The sequence below is a fragment of the Ailuropoda melanoleuca genome, chromosome 8 (assembly GCF_002007445.2).
Source record: "Ailuropoda melanoleuca isolate Jingjing chromosome 8, ASM200744v2, whole genome shotgun sequence".
Taxonomy (NCBI): domain Eukaryota; kingdom Metazoa; phylum Chordata; class Mammalia; order Carnivora; family Ursidae; genus Ailuropoda; species Ailuropoda melanoleuca.
The window spans coordinates 36,619,606-36,640,090 of NC_048225.1; the positions used below are offsets into that span (position 1 = coordinate 36,619,606).

Sequence of the window (20,485 nt, forward strand, 5' to 3'; positions counted from 1 at the left end):
TGTTGAATAAATAAATAAAATCTTTAAAAAAAAAAAAAAGAAAAAGAAAAAAAAATAGAAGCAGACACCGGTCAGGAATCTAGTACAATAGTGCAGCTGAGAGACAGTCTGAAGAAACAGTCACAGCATGCATCTGCCTCAAGTCTCTTCTGCTATTACTGCTAGGTCCCAGCCTGGTCCTGGCCAAAGGCATAGGATCTGGGAAATGAAGAGCAATGCAAAAGGCCAGGGAGAAGGCAGAAAAAGAAATCAACACACACGTCCCTGCTATAATGTCACTGATGTGTTAAAAAGAATGTTAGTGCTCTGCAAAATCACACAAAATCATACCAAACAACAACAGTCCTGATAAAAACACACTAGTGTGATGACAGGGTACATAAGGAAGGCTGCTGAGTTATGCACACAAGAATAAAAAGCAAAATGCACAAAGACCGGAGAGAACTGTCTGACAGCACTTCTAAAACCCGGCAGGTGACCAGCGCAGCCAAGAGGAAGAGCCTGGGGCAAATAGGCACCAAGTAGATGCCAAGGCGTAAGAACAATGTAACCCCTCCCCCATTATACCGGTATTCCCCTGTGTGCTGACCACATATAAGCTGCTTCCCATCACAGAATCACCTACTGAAGGAGAACAGGGGTCATTTATTAAATACTGTGACTAAATAGGAATTAGAAGCTCTTGTTTAATCGTAAAAGAGCCTATGGGCTAGTTATCATTTAGTTCCATTTGTCTGATGCAGAAATAAGGCTCAGATAACTTCCAAAGTCAGCTAATACTTGGTATAGGTGTGACACAATCCCAAGTGTGTGGCCCTACTCTTTCTCCAACGTGATGACAGCCTGGGAACAAGGGACCAGGGAGGAGAGAAGGCAGAGGCAGGGAGGCGAGGCAGGGTGGAGTGGAGAAGGACGGGTGTGGTGCAATGCCAGGCCAGCCAGCAACACAAGAAGCAGCAGGGAAGGGCCAGCCTCAAAGTCCCCAGCAGCCTGGGCTTGAGCCCCAGGCCCAAGTTCATGAGAAAGTGTCATCAAAAACCACAGGGCCAGCCTCAGTGGCCAATGGCTGGTGTGTGAAGACCTACCCCAGAGCACCTAATGCTGTTTTGTGCAGAGTAGGAAGACTGTTGGTGAGGAGGAGGGGCGGAGACTGCAGACATGGACTTTACTCAGCAGGGATGGAGGCTGGGCCCATGGAAGGGAAGGGCCAGATCAAAGAAACTGTATTATCAAAAATGCCAGAGCAGGAATCAGACACGTGAGGGCCGGGATTAAGTTCTGGTGGCAGTGCCAGACTTGCCACACCTCCGCCAGAGGAAATGCGGTCTCGACTTCTGCACTGTAAAAGCATGGGGGAAACGAGGCACTGCTTCAAAATGAACATGAGAAATGGATGCTGCCCCAAAAAGGAGGTCGGGGCATGAGGTCAGCTTAAGAAAAATGTCAAATGAGCAGACCATTGGAGGCCCAGGGGCCATTTCATAGACACTTTAAAGTATAAGAGGGTTAGAAGAAAATTACCGTCTAGCCAGTCTTCACCGACACAGAGGCCTGATCCATGTGGAATCGTAGGGAGGGCCAATTAGATGGGGGAAGGCATGTGAGCCCAAAGGAACCAATGAGGCACATCTATAAAAAGGGTTCTGGAATCTTTGGTCCTGAATGTTGCTTTTACAAAGATCTCATTATACAATAGCCATTGGGTTTTCTCTTTTACTAACGAGTCACTTAACCTCTGTGAACCTAATTTTTCTCATCGCAAAGCCTCAGAGAACTGCTATAAAGATCAAAGGAAGCGCCTACCACAGCGCCAGCACACAGGAGGGCTCAACCAATGGCCACTCCTGTTTCTCTCCAGGCATCAGGCTCCACGATAAGCCCTGGAGACACAGACACACGTTCTGCTGTCACATCCTGTCTTCCTTTCTTTGGTGCACTTGGAATGATCTCAATGCCACCTGTACTGACTGGTTTACTTCTTGGTCTTCTCTTCTACAGCTCTTGAACACCTGCTCCACGAAAGCCTGCCGTGGATAACCGGCACAGATTTAATGGTGCCACAGCCCGAGATGAGACCACACTTTGTTAAGTCCTTTTGCATCCTCTCTCTCTCAATGATGGCTTTTGAAAGCTAGCTCTTGGGGTTCTGGCAACAAAGGAACACTATTGTGTAGGAGGCCTTGAGTGTCTCAATCTGGTAATGAATCAGAGATTGGTGACTCCTATAAAATGAAAAGAACTTATAACAACTGTTACCATTATTTAGATAACTGGTCATGAGACTTCTTTGCAAATACAAAGACATTCTAAGTAGACCAATGCGGGTTTCAGGGCAAATGCTCTTTTCTCAAGAAACCTTAAAAAAGAAAAGAGACATTCAAGTTCGTTTGAGCTGGGTATTTAATGGCACAGGGCCTTTGTGCCAGCAGAGTATCAGAGAGAGCCACGGACCCTTGCCCTCCCCAAGTGCACTGTTCTTCCCATATCTATTACGGGGCAACAGAGCACAGATTTCTCCCTGAGGTACCCAGAACTCATTGGTGTTGAGCTCAACCCAGCAAGGATTCACTGGGCATCTACTGTGTACATGGTGCCACGTGGGACACGGGGGATTCAAAGATAAGACATGGTCCGTGTCCTCGAAAAGCTGACAGCCCAGCGAAGGAGGCCAAGACTATGAACCACAAATGATAAGAGACAACACAAACTGCATAACAGTAATAGCTAAGCCATGGCAGGTGTTCCTATTTGCAGGGAGGAGGACCCGGCTGGGGAACCAGCACAGCGAACACTGGAGTCTCTGGAGGTTGTAGCTCGTTATGGAGGGGAGCAGGCCACTGTGCCTGGAACACAGAGCCCAGCCGGGAATCAGGCAAAGCACATTCTTGCGGACTTGATTCTGTGGTGCTGGCGGGGAGGGCTTGGCAGGCTGGGGTGGGGGAGCTGTGTTTTAATGTCCTTAGGGCTGTCCTCTGCACAGCCGCGGTCCTGATGACCTGCACAGGCTGAACTGCCAGGCTGGGAGGTGCTGGCAGTGACTGTAATGGAGCAGACGGCCTTCCCCCCAGCTCCAGTCCCCCCCTCCCACCGCCCTGCAGGAATGCGAGCAGCTTTGGTGCTGGGGTGTGAGCCTGCCCTGCTCTCTGTCCGCTGCTCCTCGCCCACAAGACGGGTGAAGGGCTGAGCACACAGGCTTTGGAATCAGAGCTGCTTTACAGCCCGGCTCCGCGGGCCCCTAGGCTGGTCATCTGACCTCGGTGGACCTCAGCTCCTTGTCTGTCAGAGCCATCCGTGCCAGGGTATGGTTACAGCCAATCTCCCCCGAGCACCCACCCTGCCCCAGACGCCGGTCCTGTGCTCACTGTGCTGATCCATTTCATCTACCGCCCCATGAGATGGGCTCCAATACTACCCACATCACTGAGGAGGAAACTGTGGGACAGAGAAATTATGTAACTTGCCTGGGGTTTCACAGTGGATGTGTCACCCGCCAGGGTGAACCCAGGCAGTCTGGCTCCAAAAGTCACATCCTTTTTTTTTTTTTTTTAAGATTTCATTCATCTATTTGAGAGAGACAGTGATAGAGAGAGCGTGAGTGGACGGAGGGGCAGAGGGAGAAGCAGGCTCCCCTCTGAGCAGGAACGGGGCTTGATCCCAGCACCCTGGGATCATGACCTGAGCCAAAGGCACATGCTTAACCAATCGAATGAACCACCCAGGAGCCCCAAAAACTTAATCCTAACCACAATCCCACAATTTCTCAAAAGTGAACATGTAACTGCCTGGCAGGACTGCTGCTAGCAAACACTGTGCTCGGAGGACTAGTGCACAGGAGGTGAGGGTCTGTGGTGGCTTCAGGCAGTAAAGGAGTGTTATTCAAAATCCACAAGGAACCCTTAAAACCCGACAGTAAGAAAACAAACAACTCAACTAAAAATGGGCCAAAGACCTTAACAGACACCTCACTAAAAAGGATATACAGATGGAAAATGAGTGTATGAAAAGGATCTCCACATTCTATGTCACCAGAGACGTGCAAATTCAAACAGGGTACCAGCACCCGCCTACTAGAATGGCCAAATGTGGAACACGGACAATACCAAATGTTGTCAAGGACGTGGCACAACAGGAACACTCATTCACCGAGACTGGAAATGCGAACACACACGGATACTTGGAAGGCAGTTTCTTGCAAAACTAAACACACTTTTACCACATGATCCAGCAATTGTGCCCTTTGTATTTGTTCAAAGGACTTGAAAATTCACGTCTACACAAAAACTGCACGTGGCTATTTACAGCAGCTTTACTTACAATCGTCGAAACCTGGAAGCAGCCAAGATGTCCCTCAGCAGGGAAATGGATCAACTGTGGTACACTGAGACAAGGGGACATTCAGCACTAAAAGGAAATGAGTTGTCAAGCCATGAAAAGGCACGGAAGAACCTTAAATGTATATGAGTAAGTGAAAGAAGCCAATGGGAAAAGGCTGTAACTGTATGGCTCCAAGTCTATGACACTGCAAAAGGCAAAACTAGAGAGACAGGAAAACCATCAGTGGTTGCCAGGGGTGCGGGGGTAGGGCTTGAATAAGCAGAGGATTTTTAGGGCAGTGAAAATATTCTGCATGATACCATAATGACGGACCCATGTCATTCACATTTTTTCCAAGCCCAGAGAATGTACAACTCTTGCGGGGGGTGTTGATGATGGGGAGGGCTGTGCGTGGGCAGGGGCAGGGGGTTTATAGCAGATCTCCGTACTTCCCCTCAGTTTTGCTGTGAACCTAAAAATGCTCTTAAAAAGGAAAGCCTTCCTTAAAAAATGTAAACATGCATGTGTACATATGCACACACGGGAGCTGTTAATACTGGTCCTAAAGACAGCAGAGGAAGGCAGACATTCAGTGCAGAGGTAAGTGGCATTTGCCTTCCACAGGCCCCCTCCGGGCCCAGCCAGGCCCGCCCAGAGCTGTGGCTTTTCACAGGCCCACAACAGACAGGGCTTCTTGCTCGGCCAGGTGACCACTGGCTCCACCCAGGACCAGGCTTCCACACCGGTTCTGGCCCACTGCTTCCTCACCACCCCATGCCAGGCCAGGCTTCCAAAGTGAACATGAAGCCCCAGGGCAGAGCCACTGCATGGGACCAGCTTGGGTCCTTTCAGATCAGCTCCAGCATCCCAGGAGAGGCAGGTGAGCCCCCACGTGCTCACAGAGCACCCGGCAATGGCCCCCGGTAAACTCTGATAAGTATTTGTCCCATACAAAGTACCATGCGGAGTCCAAGACACCTGTAACAGTCCCCGTTGACCAAGTGCACAAGAGACCGTGGGCCCGAAGTTAACTGCAGTCACCCCTAACTAGCGTCTCCACAAATCCAATCCATTCTCGTGGCGTACTTGGGGTGAGGCTTTAACATGCCTATGGGATCATGTCGCATGTAGCTAAAAGCCCTCTGATGGCTCTGGATAAACTTGACAATCCAAACACCACAGGCACTCCACAGCCCTGTTCCTTTCCCCAAGAAACCACGTCTGCTCTCCCCTAAGAGGCTTCCCCTAGGCTGAGGGATAACTCAGCCCAGGGCCGCTCCTCAGAAAGCTGTCCCCGATGTCCCCAACTGGCTGGGGCTCCCCACCAGGCACTTAGTCCAAATCATTTCTCACAGCCAGGAGGCGGCAATCCCTGGGAAGCCGTCTCCTCGGCCAGGCTGCAAGCGGCCGGACTTCTTCACCCAGGGCTCCTGGTGCACGGGGCATTGCCCAGTGAAGTGCCCCAGGAAAGAGAACACGAATTAATGGAGATGAGAGGTGAAAAAGAGTAATGACTGTAAGGCTGGGCATGAACCACAGAGCCCAACTCAGCAGGAGCCTGGAGGGCATCTAATAACTAATTTTAGCCCACTGTCCTCATGTTACAAGGGCTCAAACTGGCTCTCGGGCCAGATGCCTTCTGGGCACATATGCTCCACACAGCTGCTCCTTGCTGTGAAGCCATAAGGAAGTTCCTTCAGTTCTTTACAGTGCATCATTTTCCCGTTCGGGTATTCACTGTGTGCAACAAAGAAAACCAAAAGCATAAAGGCTTAAAGAGTTTAGAGAGACTTAAAAGGAATGATGCCTTATTAAGACAAAGAATTTCAAGATCATCAGACTCTCCCTCCTCTAAGGGACACTGGGGGAGGGACAGGAGGCTAGTGAGTTACTCCTCCGGGGCTGAGGCTCCCGCACCCATCTCAGTAGTGCCTGAGCATGAGTGAGAGCTGGGGAGAAGCACGAGGCCTCTCACCTCAGCTGTGCTGGTTTATGGCTTATCAGAATATTGCAAAACCTTCAGATTGGAGAAGCGTAACGTATGCCAGCTTCGGCGCCAACCTGCACGTACTAAACACAAACCAGCTTCCAGGCCTCCTTCCATGTACTATCTCACTTAACAGGAATCATTTTCTTTTCTGCAAAGAAAACCTGGTCAAAGGAGAGGTGAGCCTCCCCAAACGAGGGAACAGAACTTCTTTCTCTGCTTTTCGAAACTCTAAGAACTCTTACACATGATCAACAAATGTGGAGCAGATGTTAACATTTAAAAGAAAGATTTCTGAAAGATATCTTTACAGTTCCCAATAGATACTTGCTAGTTTTGCTCATTGACCAACCTTAATCAGGGAACAGCGGGAAATGACCTTTTTTTTTTTTTTAACTTTCAGCTTAAACAAATATAAAGAAATAGTTAAGATAGACTGGGGATGGGGGAGATTTCATAAGGCAATGATAACCAGCTGAGACCTCACGGTCTCCCTAAGATCAACTACCCCAAGCCAAAAGCACGAGTAGGCAGGCTGGAAAGAATGAGCAGTTCCTAGAACAGCGCTAAGTGTTACAGCCAGAGCCCAGAACCACGTCTTGTGAAATCCCAGTGCAAATAGGGAACTACAAACTGAAACAGTGAGATGCCATTTCAACAAGAAGAGCAAACAGAAAACTCTGAAAATATTAAGCATGAATAAAACAGTGGGGGCAGACCTGCTCCCCTCTATCGCTGGTAGGAGCGTGAGCTAATATTCTGGAGAGCACCTGGAAGTAGCTTTTACGTTTGGAATGTGTACACCTTGTGATCCTTTAACTTCCAATTCTACCCTCCAGTTTGACCCCAGAGCAATGGTTCTCCAAGTATGGTCTGGAACCTGAGAATCTTTCAGGCAGGTTGTGATGTTAAGCCTATTTTCACAACAACACTAAGTTTTATTTGCCTAATTCTTATTCTCATTCTGAGTTTATACAGCGGAGTTTCTAGAGGATGCTGACATGGGACATCGCCACACGATGAATGAAAAGCAGATGTGAAAATCAGTGGTCTCCTATTAAGTCAGACAGTAAGGAGATTTGGTAAAAGTGGAAAACAACACCACTCTTCTTACAAAATTCTTGTTTCTGAAGCTGTTTTTTAAAAATTTATATGTTGACTTGTTACTTTAAACTGTTTTAAATTTTCTCAGTTTCAATTTCTAACACGATAAATGCTGATAGATACAACCCACAAACAAAAGTTCTTTGAAATCTTCAACAGAATTTAAGAGTGTCAAGTGTAAAGGGGTCGTGAGACCAAAACGTTTGAGAACCACTGATACGAGAAACACATTTTGCATGAGGAAGCATGTCCAAGGACGCTCCCTGAACCACCATGTACAGCAGGAAAATGCAGAGCGAACGTACATGACCCTTAACAGAACGGCTAATGAACTGGGCCGTAGTCATACTGTGGAAAATTATGCCACGCCTAAAAAGAATGAGGCAGACCTGCGTGCAATGAGCGACATGAACATATCTCCAGGACACGCCGCAGACAAACGAGCAAATTACAAGCTATTAACACATGCATAATATTTAGTTAAAAATTTAATAATAATAAAATACAAGTAAAATCCTGTTTTTCCACAGGAACAAAGAGCAGTGGAAAACACTAACAAACAATAATGGCAGTTACCTCTGGGGAAGAGACCAAGAGTAGGTGTGCCCAAAAAAGGGCAGGGCTTGACTTTTCTCTTACTGCCTGAACTTGAACACAGAGACACAGACACACACACACACACACACTTACAGGCACGTGGCAAATTAGAATTTTGGATCGCAGAAGCTCCCTCCACTATCACCCCAGCAGCAGGTGGTGGGACAGACCCGGGCTGGTTGGTGCAAGGAGCATCCAGGAGTCTCACTGGCCTCAGCCTGTCCCAGCAGCCGAGGCACTCAGGCAACCGACAGCCTACTCATCCTTCCTCCTGGAATATTCACCACTTTCCAAACACATATGGAAGTTGTAATTCTTCTCAGAACCCATTCATAATCAGTTACAACTTCCTGTAATCATAAAGACAATAGTAATAGCAGTGATCAAAATATAGAAGGTTAAGTGGCCTTAACAACACCCCAAAATGTAGCAATGTCCTGGTTCTCATAACTATCAAAAATAAGTGTCCAGGAGTTGAGATGACCTGACAAGTTCCCAATAAGGACCTGTTGGTAATGCTCCTTTTCCCATAACTCAGTAGCATTCTAAATATTCACTACATTATGAGGAATTTATGTCCAGAAGTCACAACAATCTGCAGTAGGCAAGTCGGACACTTCAACTGCTGAGCTTTGCCTTGGTTTCCTTGTTCATGGTTTCAGTGTTCCCTGATTTTATTTTAATTGACCCAGGTATCTCCTTGCATCTAGAAACAAGCCAGGATGAAAAAGCAGTAACACGATGGTCTGGTATTTTATGAGAATTAATAGACCACTGAACAATACAAATAGCCCAAAACACGCTCAGTCACATAAGAGCTGATAATAAAGAAGTCATCATGACCAGTGGGTAAGGAACAGGTACCTCAATAAAGAACAAGGGGGGAATTATCAGCTGGAGTCTTGACTCACACCATCAACAGACCAAAGCAGACTGAAGAGGTAAATGTTAAAACAGAATCATCCAAGATAATTAGAAAAAAACGGGATGGATATTTAACTGTTCTAAGGAGGAACTACACTAGTCTAATCATAACAGAATTGAAGAAATAAAAAATGAAAAGATGGACAGTTTTGACAACTTAAAATTAACTTCTGCTCATCAAAATTGACCGTAGTCACAATTCAAGGGTAACTGACAACTGGAAAGGAAAGCATCTGCCATCAAGGACAGCCCCAAAATATCTGAATCCATGTTAGCTGTTAATAAAATCCACTGAGAAACCAACACCCCCTCTGAAAGACAAGCAAAAGACGTGAACAATTCACAGAATTATGTAAATGATAAAAGTACATATGGAAAAACGTTCAATGCCATAACTGAATAAATGGGACCTGAAACGACGGTGGACCTTTACTGACAGATCTACTAAACCGTCCAGGACAATGACTACATGCTGCGGATGGAGGCAAGACGGGCCCTCTCCTACCTGCTGGTGGAAGTGGGGGGACAATCCTTCCGGAGGGCAGCCTGCCACACCAGAGTCCTGACAATGTCTGCGCACTTGGCCTCATCATTAGACTTACACAGTTTGTGGAAATACTGAAAACTTCATAGGGAAGAGGGCTCTGTTCAGGTGTATTCCCCAATGAAATTTATATTAGCAAAAATATTGCGAAAGGGTTAAATTTTGATATTCCTATTCCACATTCAATTTTGTAGCCAACAAAAAGCAAGTTTAAGACTATGATAAGATGGGGAACACCTGGGGGGTTCAGTCTGTTGGGCGTCTGCCTTCAGCTCAGTCATGATCCCAGGGTCCTGGGATCAAGCCCCACATTGGGCTCCCTGCTTGCGGGGAGGCTGCTCTCCCTCTCCTACCCCCTTGCGCTCTCTCTAATAAAATAGGCATTTTATCTCTCTAATAAAAATAATTAAATTCTTTAAAAAAAAAAGAATATGGTAAGATGGCTCCAATTTAGTGTTTGATGTTTTAAGAGGCAGAAGCTGTCAGCCATGTATATATAAAAAGCCTCGGGGGAAAATACAACAAGATATAACAGTGGCAATCTCAGGTGGTGGAATTACTGCTATTTTCTCTTCTGTATTTTCCATATTTTTGACACTGAGCTCTGTCTTTATCATCAGATAAAAACACAGAAATTCAGAGAAAAAGGAGTACAAGCTTTGGAGAGGATGAATAAATACATGGGAATGAAAAACCCTTTTCCCCACCACACACCTGTATCCCATGGAGAGCCAGGCTTGCTTCAGTTCTCTACAGGCTCTGTCTAGGGCCTCTCCCCGCCAGCCACCTATGTCCTCACGCAGCCTGCCTCACTCAGCCACGGCGCTCCCAAACTGCCTCCCCTTCGCCACTCTGGACCCAACTCACAGGCTCAGTTAGGGGTTTGAGCAAAAAGCAATCCAAGGAAGCAATCTGCAGTGAAAGCAGTGCTTACGTGGTTTATAAAAAGGATGTTGCTAATCCAAACTTGGAATCTGCAAAGGTTCCAAGATGTACTTTCAGTTTTTGCTAGTGGTGGAAATTCCATCTATTATGAAAGAATAGACTTTCTTCCATGGTTTCATTTCCCTTTCTTCTTTTTTTCCTTGGGGCAGGGGTGGGGAGACACAGGAAAGGGGGTAGTAAATCATCAAACATGGGTCTTCTAATTTACTAGGTCTCTCCAAGTCAGGGACTAGCATGCACTGAAACAGAAAACAGAACGCCTTCCCACCAATAGCACATGAGGGTTCCTTTTTCTCCACATCCTTGCCAACTTGTTATTTTTTTTATTTTATTTTAGCCATTCTGACAGGTACAAGGTAATTACTGTGGTTTGTATTTGTACTTTCCCGATGCTGAGTGATGTTGAGCATCTTTTCATGTGTCGTTGCCACCTGGATGTCTTGTTTGGTGAAATGTCTGTTCATGTCTTCTGCCCATTTTTAATCAGACTGTTCTTTTTGGGGGCTGTTGAGTTGTATAAATTCTTCATATATTTTGGATATTAACCCCTTATCAGATATATCATTTGCAAATATCTTCTCTCATTCAGTACACTGCCTTTTTGTTTTGTTGATGGTTTCCTTGGCTGTGCAAAAGCTTCTTATTTTGATGCAGTCCCAATAGTTTATTTTTGCTTTTATATCCCTTGCCTTAGAGACATGTCTAGAAAAATGTTGCTAAGGCTGATGTCAAATCACTATGTTCTGTTCAAGGATTTTTATGATTTCAGGTCTCACATTTGGTCTTTAATCCATTTTGAGGTTATTTTTGTGTATGGTGTTAGAAATTGGTTCAGTTTCACTCTTTTGCACGTAGCTGTCCAGTTTTCCCAGCACCATTTATTGAAGACACTGTGTTTTCCCCATCGTAAAACTGATAGAGTCACTATGGGAAACAGTATGGAGGTTTCTCCAAAAACTAAAAATATAAATACCGTATGATCCAACAATTTCACTAGTGGGTATTTGCCCAAAGAAAACAAAAACACTAATTTGAAAAGATATATGCACCCCTGTGTTTACTGCAGCATTATTTACAATAACTAAGATATGGAAGCAATAATTGTCCACCAATAGATGAATGGATAAAAATGTGGTATGTGTACACACGTGTACACACACACACACACACACACACACACACACACACAGAGGAATATTATGCAGCCATAAAAAAGAAAGAGATCTTGCCACTTATAAAAACATAGATGGACCTGGAGGGTATTATGCTAGTGAAATAAGTCGGACCAAGAAAGACAAATACGGTATGATTTCACTCAGATGTGAAATCTAAAAAACAAAACAAATGAATAAACAAACAAAAAGCAGAACCACACCTATAAATACAGAAGACAAACTGATTGTTGCCAGAGGGAAGAGGGTTGGAGGGAGTGGCACAATGGGTGAAGGGGAGTGGGAGACAGGGGTTCCAGGTATGGGATGAATAAGTCATGGGAAGAGAAGGCACAGCATAGGGAATAGAGTCAATGATACTGTAATTGCATTATATGGTGACAGATGGTGGCTACACTTGAGGTGGGCATAGTGTAACATATAGAGAAAGTGAATCACTATGTTGTACACCTGAAACTAATATAACATTGTATGTCAACTCTACTCAAAAAAAAAATTTAAAAAAGAGAACAGACCAAATGCTGCTTGGGTAAGTTCTAGTTATTTTATTTATTTATTTTATTTATCTTTTCAAAGATTTTATTTATTTATTTGACAGAGAGAGAGCACGTGCATATACACAAGCAGGGGGAGCTGCAGGCAGAGGGAGAGGGAGAAGCAGGGGCTCGATCCCAGGACCGTGGGATCCTGACCTGAGCAAAAGGCAGACACTTAACCAACTGAGCCACCCAGGGGCCCCAAGTTCTAGTTATTTTGAAACTTGATCTCATCATTACTAAATGTTCGCTTATCTTCTCTCAATTCATATTCCTCGCTCTAGTATTGTTATTCTAATCAGTTCCAATGACACTATACAGAGTTTCCAAATATTTTTGACAATTTTTTTTATACTAACTCTTTGAAGATACATAAAATTCCATCTCACAATATAGTAACTAACACTCAGGATCCAATCCTATTGATATCACTATCATTCTGTTCATTCACACGCTCTGTTGAATGCCTACTACTACTGAGTTTTATGTTGGAAACTATGGATAGAGCAGTCAACCAGACAGAGGACAGATGGTTCCTGATGGTTCCTGCCCTCAACGAACTTAGTGTGGTGGGGAGATAATATTTAACAAATATTTACAGAAATCACTACCTAACTGCAACTTATGGTAAGTGCTAAGAAGGAAAGTTACAATGTGTCATGAGGATACTTTAGGAGTCCAGTGAATGTTATAATTTTCTTCTGGGAAGAGGCTAATCTTTCCTAAAACTGAAAGCACATCAAAACGCCTCTTCCAATCTTCTGAAAGAGTAACATTTAGAGGGAGTTAGTGTGGATGGTATACAAGGTTGCGCTTTTTTTTTTTTTTTTTTTTNCTTTTTTTTTTTTTTTTTTTTTTTGTACTTGCAGTAAGAACTCAGGAATGCAAGACTATCCTGGAAAATGATTTCATCCTGGAAACTGATACTGGTCTCTTCTTTGCTTTCAACATTGAGGAGGGGAATATTCACAAAGACTTACGTGCAAACAAGCCTTGCGTGTAATAGTAGAAAGTCTGAAAGAACCTAAATGAGCATCACTGAGAGTGCTTAGGTAAACTGTGGTAAGAACGTACTATGCTCTGCAAGAACACGGAAGGAGCTAGAGAAAGACAAACACCCTACGATTTCATTCATATGTGGAATTTAAGAAACAAAGAAAAAAGGAGACAGACAATAAAAATACACTCTTAAATACAGAGAACAAACTGGTTGTTGCCAGAGGGGAGGTGGGTGGGGGATGGGCGAAGGGGTGACTAACAGACGGAAGTGTTGAATTGTTACCGGAAACACCTGNGGAAGTGTTGAATTGTTACCGTATACACCTGAGACTAATAAACACTTTAAGTTAATTATACTTCAATTAAAAAAACAGCGAGGTAATGCCTATGTGCTAACATGAAACGCTCTCCAAAACATCCTAAATGGGAAAAAGCAAACCACGTTTGACTCAATTTGTTTTTACAAGAATTTGTACGCATGTTGTACTAGTGAGAGAAGGGGGACGTTAAGGCAGCACCAAGCGCCCATGGTGGTTACCTCTAGCACGTGATGAAGGAGGCTTATGCATCATTTATCATGAGAATGTATTTAGGTACTATTTGTACAACCAAAATACAAGAGTAAAAAAGAAAAAAAAGCACAACATAAAAATTAACCCAGAAAAATCGTACCCATCAGTAGCCTCTCCCTGCAGGAAATACAAGGAGTACTGTAAGCAAACAGGACTGGAAGCAGCTGCAGTTGTCATCTGTCCTTTGGCTCTGCGGGGAGCGGGGAGAGGCTAATGCCTGCCCTGTACAACTAGCTGCGGAGCGGAGCTCCCTGGAGGGACAAAATCCCTCTGCCCAGAACTGTGGGTGCTCACGGGGAGGGCAGCAGGGAGCAAAGGCTCCCAGAGTAGACGAAACACCCTTTCCCAGGGGTCCGCTGGCTGCCCTGCTGTTCATCGGGTCCAGCCACCCTGGCTCAGGGCGAGCAGCATCCTAGCGGGAGACAGGGGCTCTCCTCTCCCAGGGCCTCCTGACATGCCCGGTCAGGGCACTGGAGAAGCAAAGCAGTCGGTCAGGACGACTCCTGCAGCATCAGGCCCCGTACAGCCCTAAGCCAAGGGCATGGCAGACCCTGTCAAAAGACTCCAAGAACATGAATCCCACTCATGGTGTAAGGTAGCACACTTAGGGCCTCTATTTCTTCAACAGTTTAGATAAATCCTCTTAAAATCTCAGAGGTTAAAGGCCATGCAGTCTACTAAGGCTTGTATTGTTTGTTTGTTTTTTTTTTTTTTGTGGTCTGTTTCTTAAGTAGGCTCCACCCCCAGCATGGAGCCCAATGTGGGGCCTGAACTCACAACTGTGACATCAAGACCTGAGCTTCACTGACTAAGCCACCCAAGCACCCCTACTTATGCTTGCATTCTTTTTTTTTTAAAGATTTTANGACATCAAGACCTGAGCTTCACTGACTAAGCCACCCAAGCACCCCTACTTATGCTTGCATTCTTTTTTTTTTTAAGATTTTATTTTATTTTTTTATTTATTTATTTTTAAAGATTTTATTTATTTATTTGACAGAGATAGAGACAGCCAGCGAGAGAGGGAACACAAGCAGGGGGAGTGGGAGAGGAAGAAGCAGGCTCATACCGGAGGAGCCTGATGTGGGGCTCGATCCCATAACGACGGGATCAAGCCCTGAGCCGAAGGCAGACGCTTAACCTCTGTGCCACCCAGGCGCCCCTATGCTTGTATTCTAAACAGAGTTGCCACCCACCTATTTCCTAATCTCTCTCTGGGGGTAGGCGTATTCGAATGAGGGTCCTCCCGCGGTACAGAACTGTCCCCCTGCAGCTCCCACACTGGTGACACACGTGTGTTCTCCAAGCCACAGGAAATGACATTCATCCGCCCTACGTAGCAGAGCCCTTCAACACTACAAACACAGCTCCCTCCTTGCCACAAAACACTGCGAAATGGGAATCTGAGGTACTTGGAATATAACCTACCCTTAAAAGTCAAGTGGGGCAACTTGGCTCCCTCCCATGATGGCCTGTATCCGTGAATGCTATTATCGGGGGCAGACGTCAGGAAGGAATCCACGACTGGACATAACTTGTGTTCTTAAATGCCATGGGTAGCCCAGTGACTGGAAAGTCTCCCTCTCCATACCAGGAACCCCTTGCCTCTAGCTGGTGAATTCCAGGCACTGGGTGGGACCTGGCAACTGCAACTCTGGCCTGACCTTAGCATCTGGACTTGGCTTCCCTTCTTCCATGTGTCCCCTTTCCCGGAAGGCCCCTGCTCCCCCTCAGACCAGTCACAGTCTAAGGGAGGACTCCAGAGAGTCCTTACTGTGCTCCAGCGTTTCCTTCACCATATTTTTATTGACCACTTGTTGTGGACAAGACAGGAGGCAAGGCAAGGGGAAAGAAAAAAGGAGGGCTGGTAAAACAGAGCGTCAGTTCCCCCTTCTCTGGCTCCCATCCCAGTCTTCCTAGTCCAGTCATGATGACATTGAAACTTCTGCTGTGTGCTAGTTAATGCAAAATTGAGTGGTTGTTTTTTTTCTCTATACCCAACTTGCCCTCTGGGGAGCCGGGCCTGGAGTGTATTAGACAAGCTGAGTAGAAGTATTAGGCCTCACCACACCAGACTCAAATTTGAATTCTTACATCAGTTCAAGTCAGTGCCTCATTTTCCAAAAGCCTTCCAAATACTCCCAGCAACACCTCGGGGGTTAAGAAAGTCTCCCGGCAACTCCCTCCAGAATGTTTCTGCCTGTAATTCTTCCCATCACAGGGCAGTCAGGATCAATAAGCAGCCCCAGCCCCAGGCTGCTGCAAAGGCTACCAGAGTTCCCTTGACTCTGACCATGGGCACCAGCCCCTCCCTGCTCTTCTGCACCTCATCACTTCCACGATGACCTGCAGCCTGTGGGCAGACAGCAAGGCGGAGTCCCTTTTTGCTCCCCACCCCCACAGCAGGCCGCCCCACACAAGCGCCCACCATGCTGGGCCGTGTCTGCTGCTGCGGGAGGGGTGGGGGCCAGAATCTCTGTGGCACGTACTCTGTCTGCAGCCCCCCATGCCAGCACCCAGGGGGGCCTAAATAACAGTCCTCCCCTCCCTACCTGCGGGTCTCTGTGGCCTGTGCAGGGTCTGTCCCTCTTTTCTAGTGAGAAAATGGGCCAAAGACTAAGGAGCAGCCTTTAATATAAAGCCCAGTAGGTTTTATCACAAGGACATTCTCTAATCTTCCACACTCTGCTTCCATACACGTATACTTTTTTAATTCTAAAAAATCTGTGCACATTTTCAGATTTAGAACCTCTTCTTTAAAATAAAATGTGTCCTTCAATTAAAAATTGTCACCCACTTACAACTTGGACCCTATTTTATAGAATACTAGTTAATGGAAAGTTTAGTTTTCAGAAACTGAAAAACAAAATGTATTTTATGCTTAAGAGGATTTTATAACACGATCAATGAATTTTTATGTATCAATGTAAGAGGAAGAGAAGAAAATTGGTATCGGTAGCCATTAAAGGTGATTTTCACATTTTACATACACACACCAACACCAATGGGAAAACAGTGAGATTTACTGCATCCTCTTCCCTATCAGCCCCTCTGGACTGACCTGACTCCCACTTTCCCACTTCTCCATATGACTGTGCCTGCCCCTAAATCTCCCACAGCCACACAGCACCCCACACCTCCCTGCTTCAGCTCGCACTGCTCCATACATCTGGAACCCTTCTTCAGAGTTCAGTTCCAACTCTTCCCCGCCCTGAGCCTGTGGCTGTTACCCCGAGTCCGAAGCAATCCCTCCCTCCGCTTTCCACTGCATCGGCTGCACACCTCTGACACCGCCCAGATGCCACGAGTCCTGTATGAGGAGGTTATGACCATCTTCTCTGCTCAGCCATCTTCCAAGGGGCAGGTCGTATGTCTTACAAGAGTCTGACGTCCCGCTGTCAAGAACAGCATCGTGCACACCGGACTCAATAAATGTCTGATGATGCCAAAACCTACCACCTTTCATCGACCCAACCAGCATTATACAGGGGCTTCCACGTGCCGTATAAGACACCAGCTTCTAGTGATCAACAGAAGACGGAATATCTCATAATTAAGGGGGCACATGAACAAGTTACAATGCCATGTGCAAAGTACAACAATGAAAGAACATTCCAGGCACCAGCAAGGTGGGCAGTTCTTCTGAGAGGCTGCATGAAGTCATGTTTTAAGTGTGTAGGCCCATCTCGCACTGGTTCTGGGGCAGTGCTCACGTGAAGTGGTGGGTGCCTGCTCCATTCAAATAACTTCTCTCTCTCTTTGTTGTTACTGTTCTCCTTAATCACTCTGCTTATTTGTGCTTTCACACAAAAGCTGACACTGCACCAAATTCAATGCTGCCTAACATGACTCCATTGTATGGACTCCATGCATTAACTTACGTACCTCTCTTCTCCTCCCCAATGTCTTTCTTTCTGGCATTATCTAACGAGTACTCAACCCGACAGGTCTTCCCCCCTGGAGCTGGGTCATCCCACATGCCTGCCCTCCCCTCGGAAGTCCTGAAGTACCTGAGAAGATGGGGAGTCTGCTCCACAGCATCACCCAAGTCCCCGCCAACCTTCACCTGCTTGGTGCTCCGAGCTTGACATGGTCTTGTCAGTGAGCCACATGCTGCTGAATGTCACCTGTCAGCACATCTGTCCCAGCGCCCAGATGGTTGGTAAACTCTTGCAGGGCGGGAAGACGACCATGCCTCAAACTCCCTTCGTGTCCCACTCAACACACAGCAGTGCTCTGCACACAGCATAAGCTCAGCCTCCTGCTGGATAAAGCCATTCCCAATGCCAACCAAATGCCTCTCCGGCAGCCCATCAACTTGAATGTGTAGAGAGTGCTTCTGCCTTCAGAATCCCTCTACTATATGGGGTAGACATTAAGTTTGATCACGGAGGGTAACCAGCTCCCTCCTCCTGGCATCATATGCCCAAGACTGCTGCTTCTTCATAACGGGAACCGTGCCTCACTTATTCCTGGGCCCTCGGTGCCTAGCCCTGGCTCCAGCCCACAGCTGGTACTCAAGGAACATCTCCTGAAGGGACAGATTATCTCCAGGACCCAAGCTACTTGATGGTTTTCCTTTCTACTGCAAGTCCCAACTCCTGGTCATCTGGAAGGCAGAAGGAAACCCCATGACTCCGCCTTCCCAACGACAAATAACTGATCACTTATTTTCCACAACGAATTTGGCAACTTCCTGCCAAGTTGAACTCAGTGATGTAGATCACAAAATCAATTCCACCATAATCCTTTTCTAACCAAGTCCTCCTGCAACTTCACTATTCCTATCAAGAATACCACTCTTGGGCCGCCTAGGTGGCTCAGGCCTCTGACTCTTGATTTCGACTCAGGTCACAATCGCAGGGTCATGAGATCGAGCTCTGTGCTCAGTGGGGAGCCAGGGAACCCATTTGAGAGTGTCTCTCCCTCTGTCCTCCCCCCCACCCCACACACGCTCTCTCTAAATAAATAAATCCTAAAAAAAAAAATAGACCACCACCATACTTCAATCACTCAGGTCTGCAGCCCTTCCAACAACTCTGGTCAGTATCTGCCCTTCAAGACCTATTAAAAACTAGGTACCCAAACACTGCTTATTGCTCCTTGATCTCTTAGAAGTCATCCCTTCCCATCCTTTCCCTTCAAATCTTGGCCCCACGCATGCACAAAACCTCAGTTAATGCCCCGTCATCTAGTTATCTGACCTCCCTAGCTCCAATTCCCCTCCTTAACCCTAGACCCTACATGCTACCATTAGGCTTATTAAGTACTGTTTTCAACTGGTCTATCCTCTGCTCAAACAATAATTTTGCACTTTTAAAACCATCAAGTCTGTACTCCTCTGTTCTAAGGCATCTAGACCCATATTCGTGCTCATATCCCAAGAACTGTGACTAAGTCTCCTGCCTCAGCTGGGACAGTCACTCTCTCTCTCCCTCCAGGAACATGTAACATTCTCTGCGATCTCAAAATCTTAGCAAAGGTCTTACCTCTGCTAATCCAAATCCCACCCATGCTCCAGGGCTCAGGGCCAGCACAATTTGTCATGTAAGATTCCGCAAGGTCCAGCCCCACCGGCCTCTCTTCTCTCACACTTAACAGTCTCTAGCTGTCATAAACTGCCTTCCTGTTGACTCATAAGCATCCTCTCCTATGCTGTAAGTCAGAACAGCTGATGAGGAAGACCACAGTTTTCTTAACCACGTGACCTTGCCCAAACATTTTAGCATCTCAGAAGTGTTATTATGAGTAAACGACAGTCTACATGAAGGGGACTTGTTCATCCCACATTCATAACAAGGCTGTCCGGGTGGAGGATTCTGGTATCCCTCTATCTGCCAAGTGCAATCACTTCCCATCATTCAGAACCCCGCAGAGCTAAAGTCTCGGTATCAACTCAATGTTAGGTAATGAAGGGAGAACACACATTTCATGGAGTACTTTTCTTCACATCCTCCATTCAGCCACTCAGGAACTTCTCTGTAGATAATTACACAAATGTAGGAATGGGGGGGAGGGAACAGGAGACCGCTGTTTTCAACAAGTCTGATGGCAAGGGCGCCGGTCCTAAGGACAGGACAGGCATGCTAAGCCACACTCAGGATCAATGGGGAGCAGACAGAAAAACTGAGAAGCAGGGACGCAAGCAGGATCCACAGGGATATAAAATGAACCACGTGGGCAAAGAATACTTCAGGCCATAAAACTGGGGCTCCCTTTCTTTCGTTTACGCCCATCGCAGCTGAGAGGGGTTCCGGGGGCGAGCAGTAAAATCACTTCCCCCCACACCCCGACACCTCCGATAACGGCGGCTCAGGCCGGCCGGCCCCACCCCGCCCCTCTGGCCCGGGCCTTACCGATCGAGATCTCCTGCGCGAAGGCCAGCGAGATGAGCAGCAGGGGCAGACCCACGGCGATGCACGTGACCATCTTATCCACGGCCAGCTCCAGCCGCAGCCCTTTGAACTTGGGCTCCGTGGGCTCCTTCAGCAAGAAGTCCGAGAACACGTACTCTGTGGCCAGGTGGGCGATAGCCATGGCTGCGGCGCGCCGGGCTCAGCCCGACAGGCCCAGGAGGGCAGGCCCAGGTACCGCCGGCGTAGGGAGGGCTGCGCGGTGCCTTCGCCGTCACCTGCCGCGCCCGCGGCTTTCGCTTTCCTTTTCCCCTTTCCCCAGTTGCTCACGCATCCCACCAGCCTTTGTGCGCCCGGGCTCCCGGCTCCCGGCTCGCCACAGCGCCGCCGCCGCTCCCGCCGCGCGCCCGGGCGCAGGAGCTCTGGCGCTCGCTCGTC

General features: G+C 46.9%; 1 protein-coding gene across 1 annotated transcript in view; it reads right to left on the minus strand.

Moving 5' to 3' along the window:
• PANX1 (pannexin 1) overlaps positions 1 to 20,479 on the minus strand; it is a 42,202-nt gene extending 21,723 nt beyond the window's left edge. Inside the window, exon 1 of the mRNA XM_002930412.4 lies at positions 20,051 to 20,479. Coding sequence (XP_002930458.1) covers positions 20,051 to 20,231 — 181 coding nt within the window. The 5' untranslated portion in view covers positions 20,232 to 20,479. The remainder of the gene's footprint in view (positions 1 to 20,050) is intronic.
• Between the last annotated feature and the right edge of the window lie 6 nt (positions 20,480 to 20,485).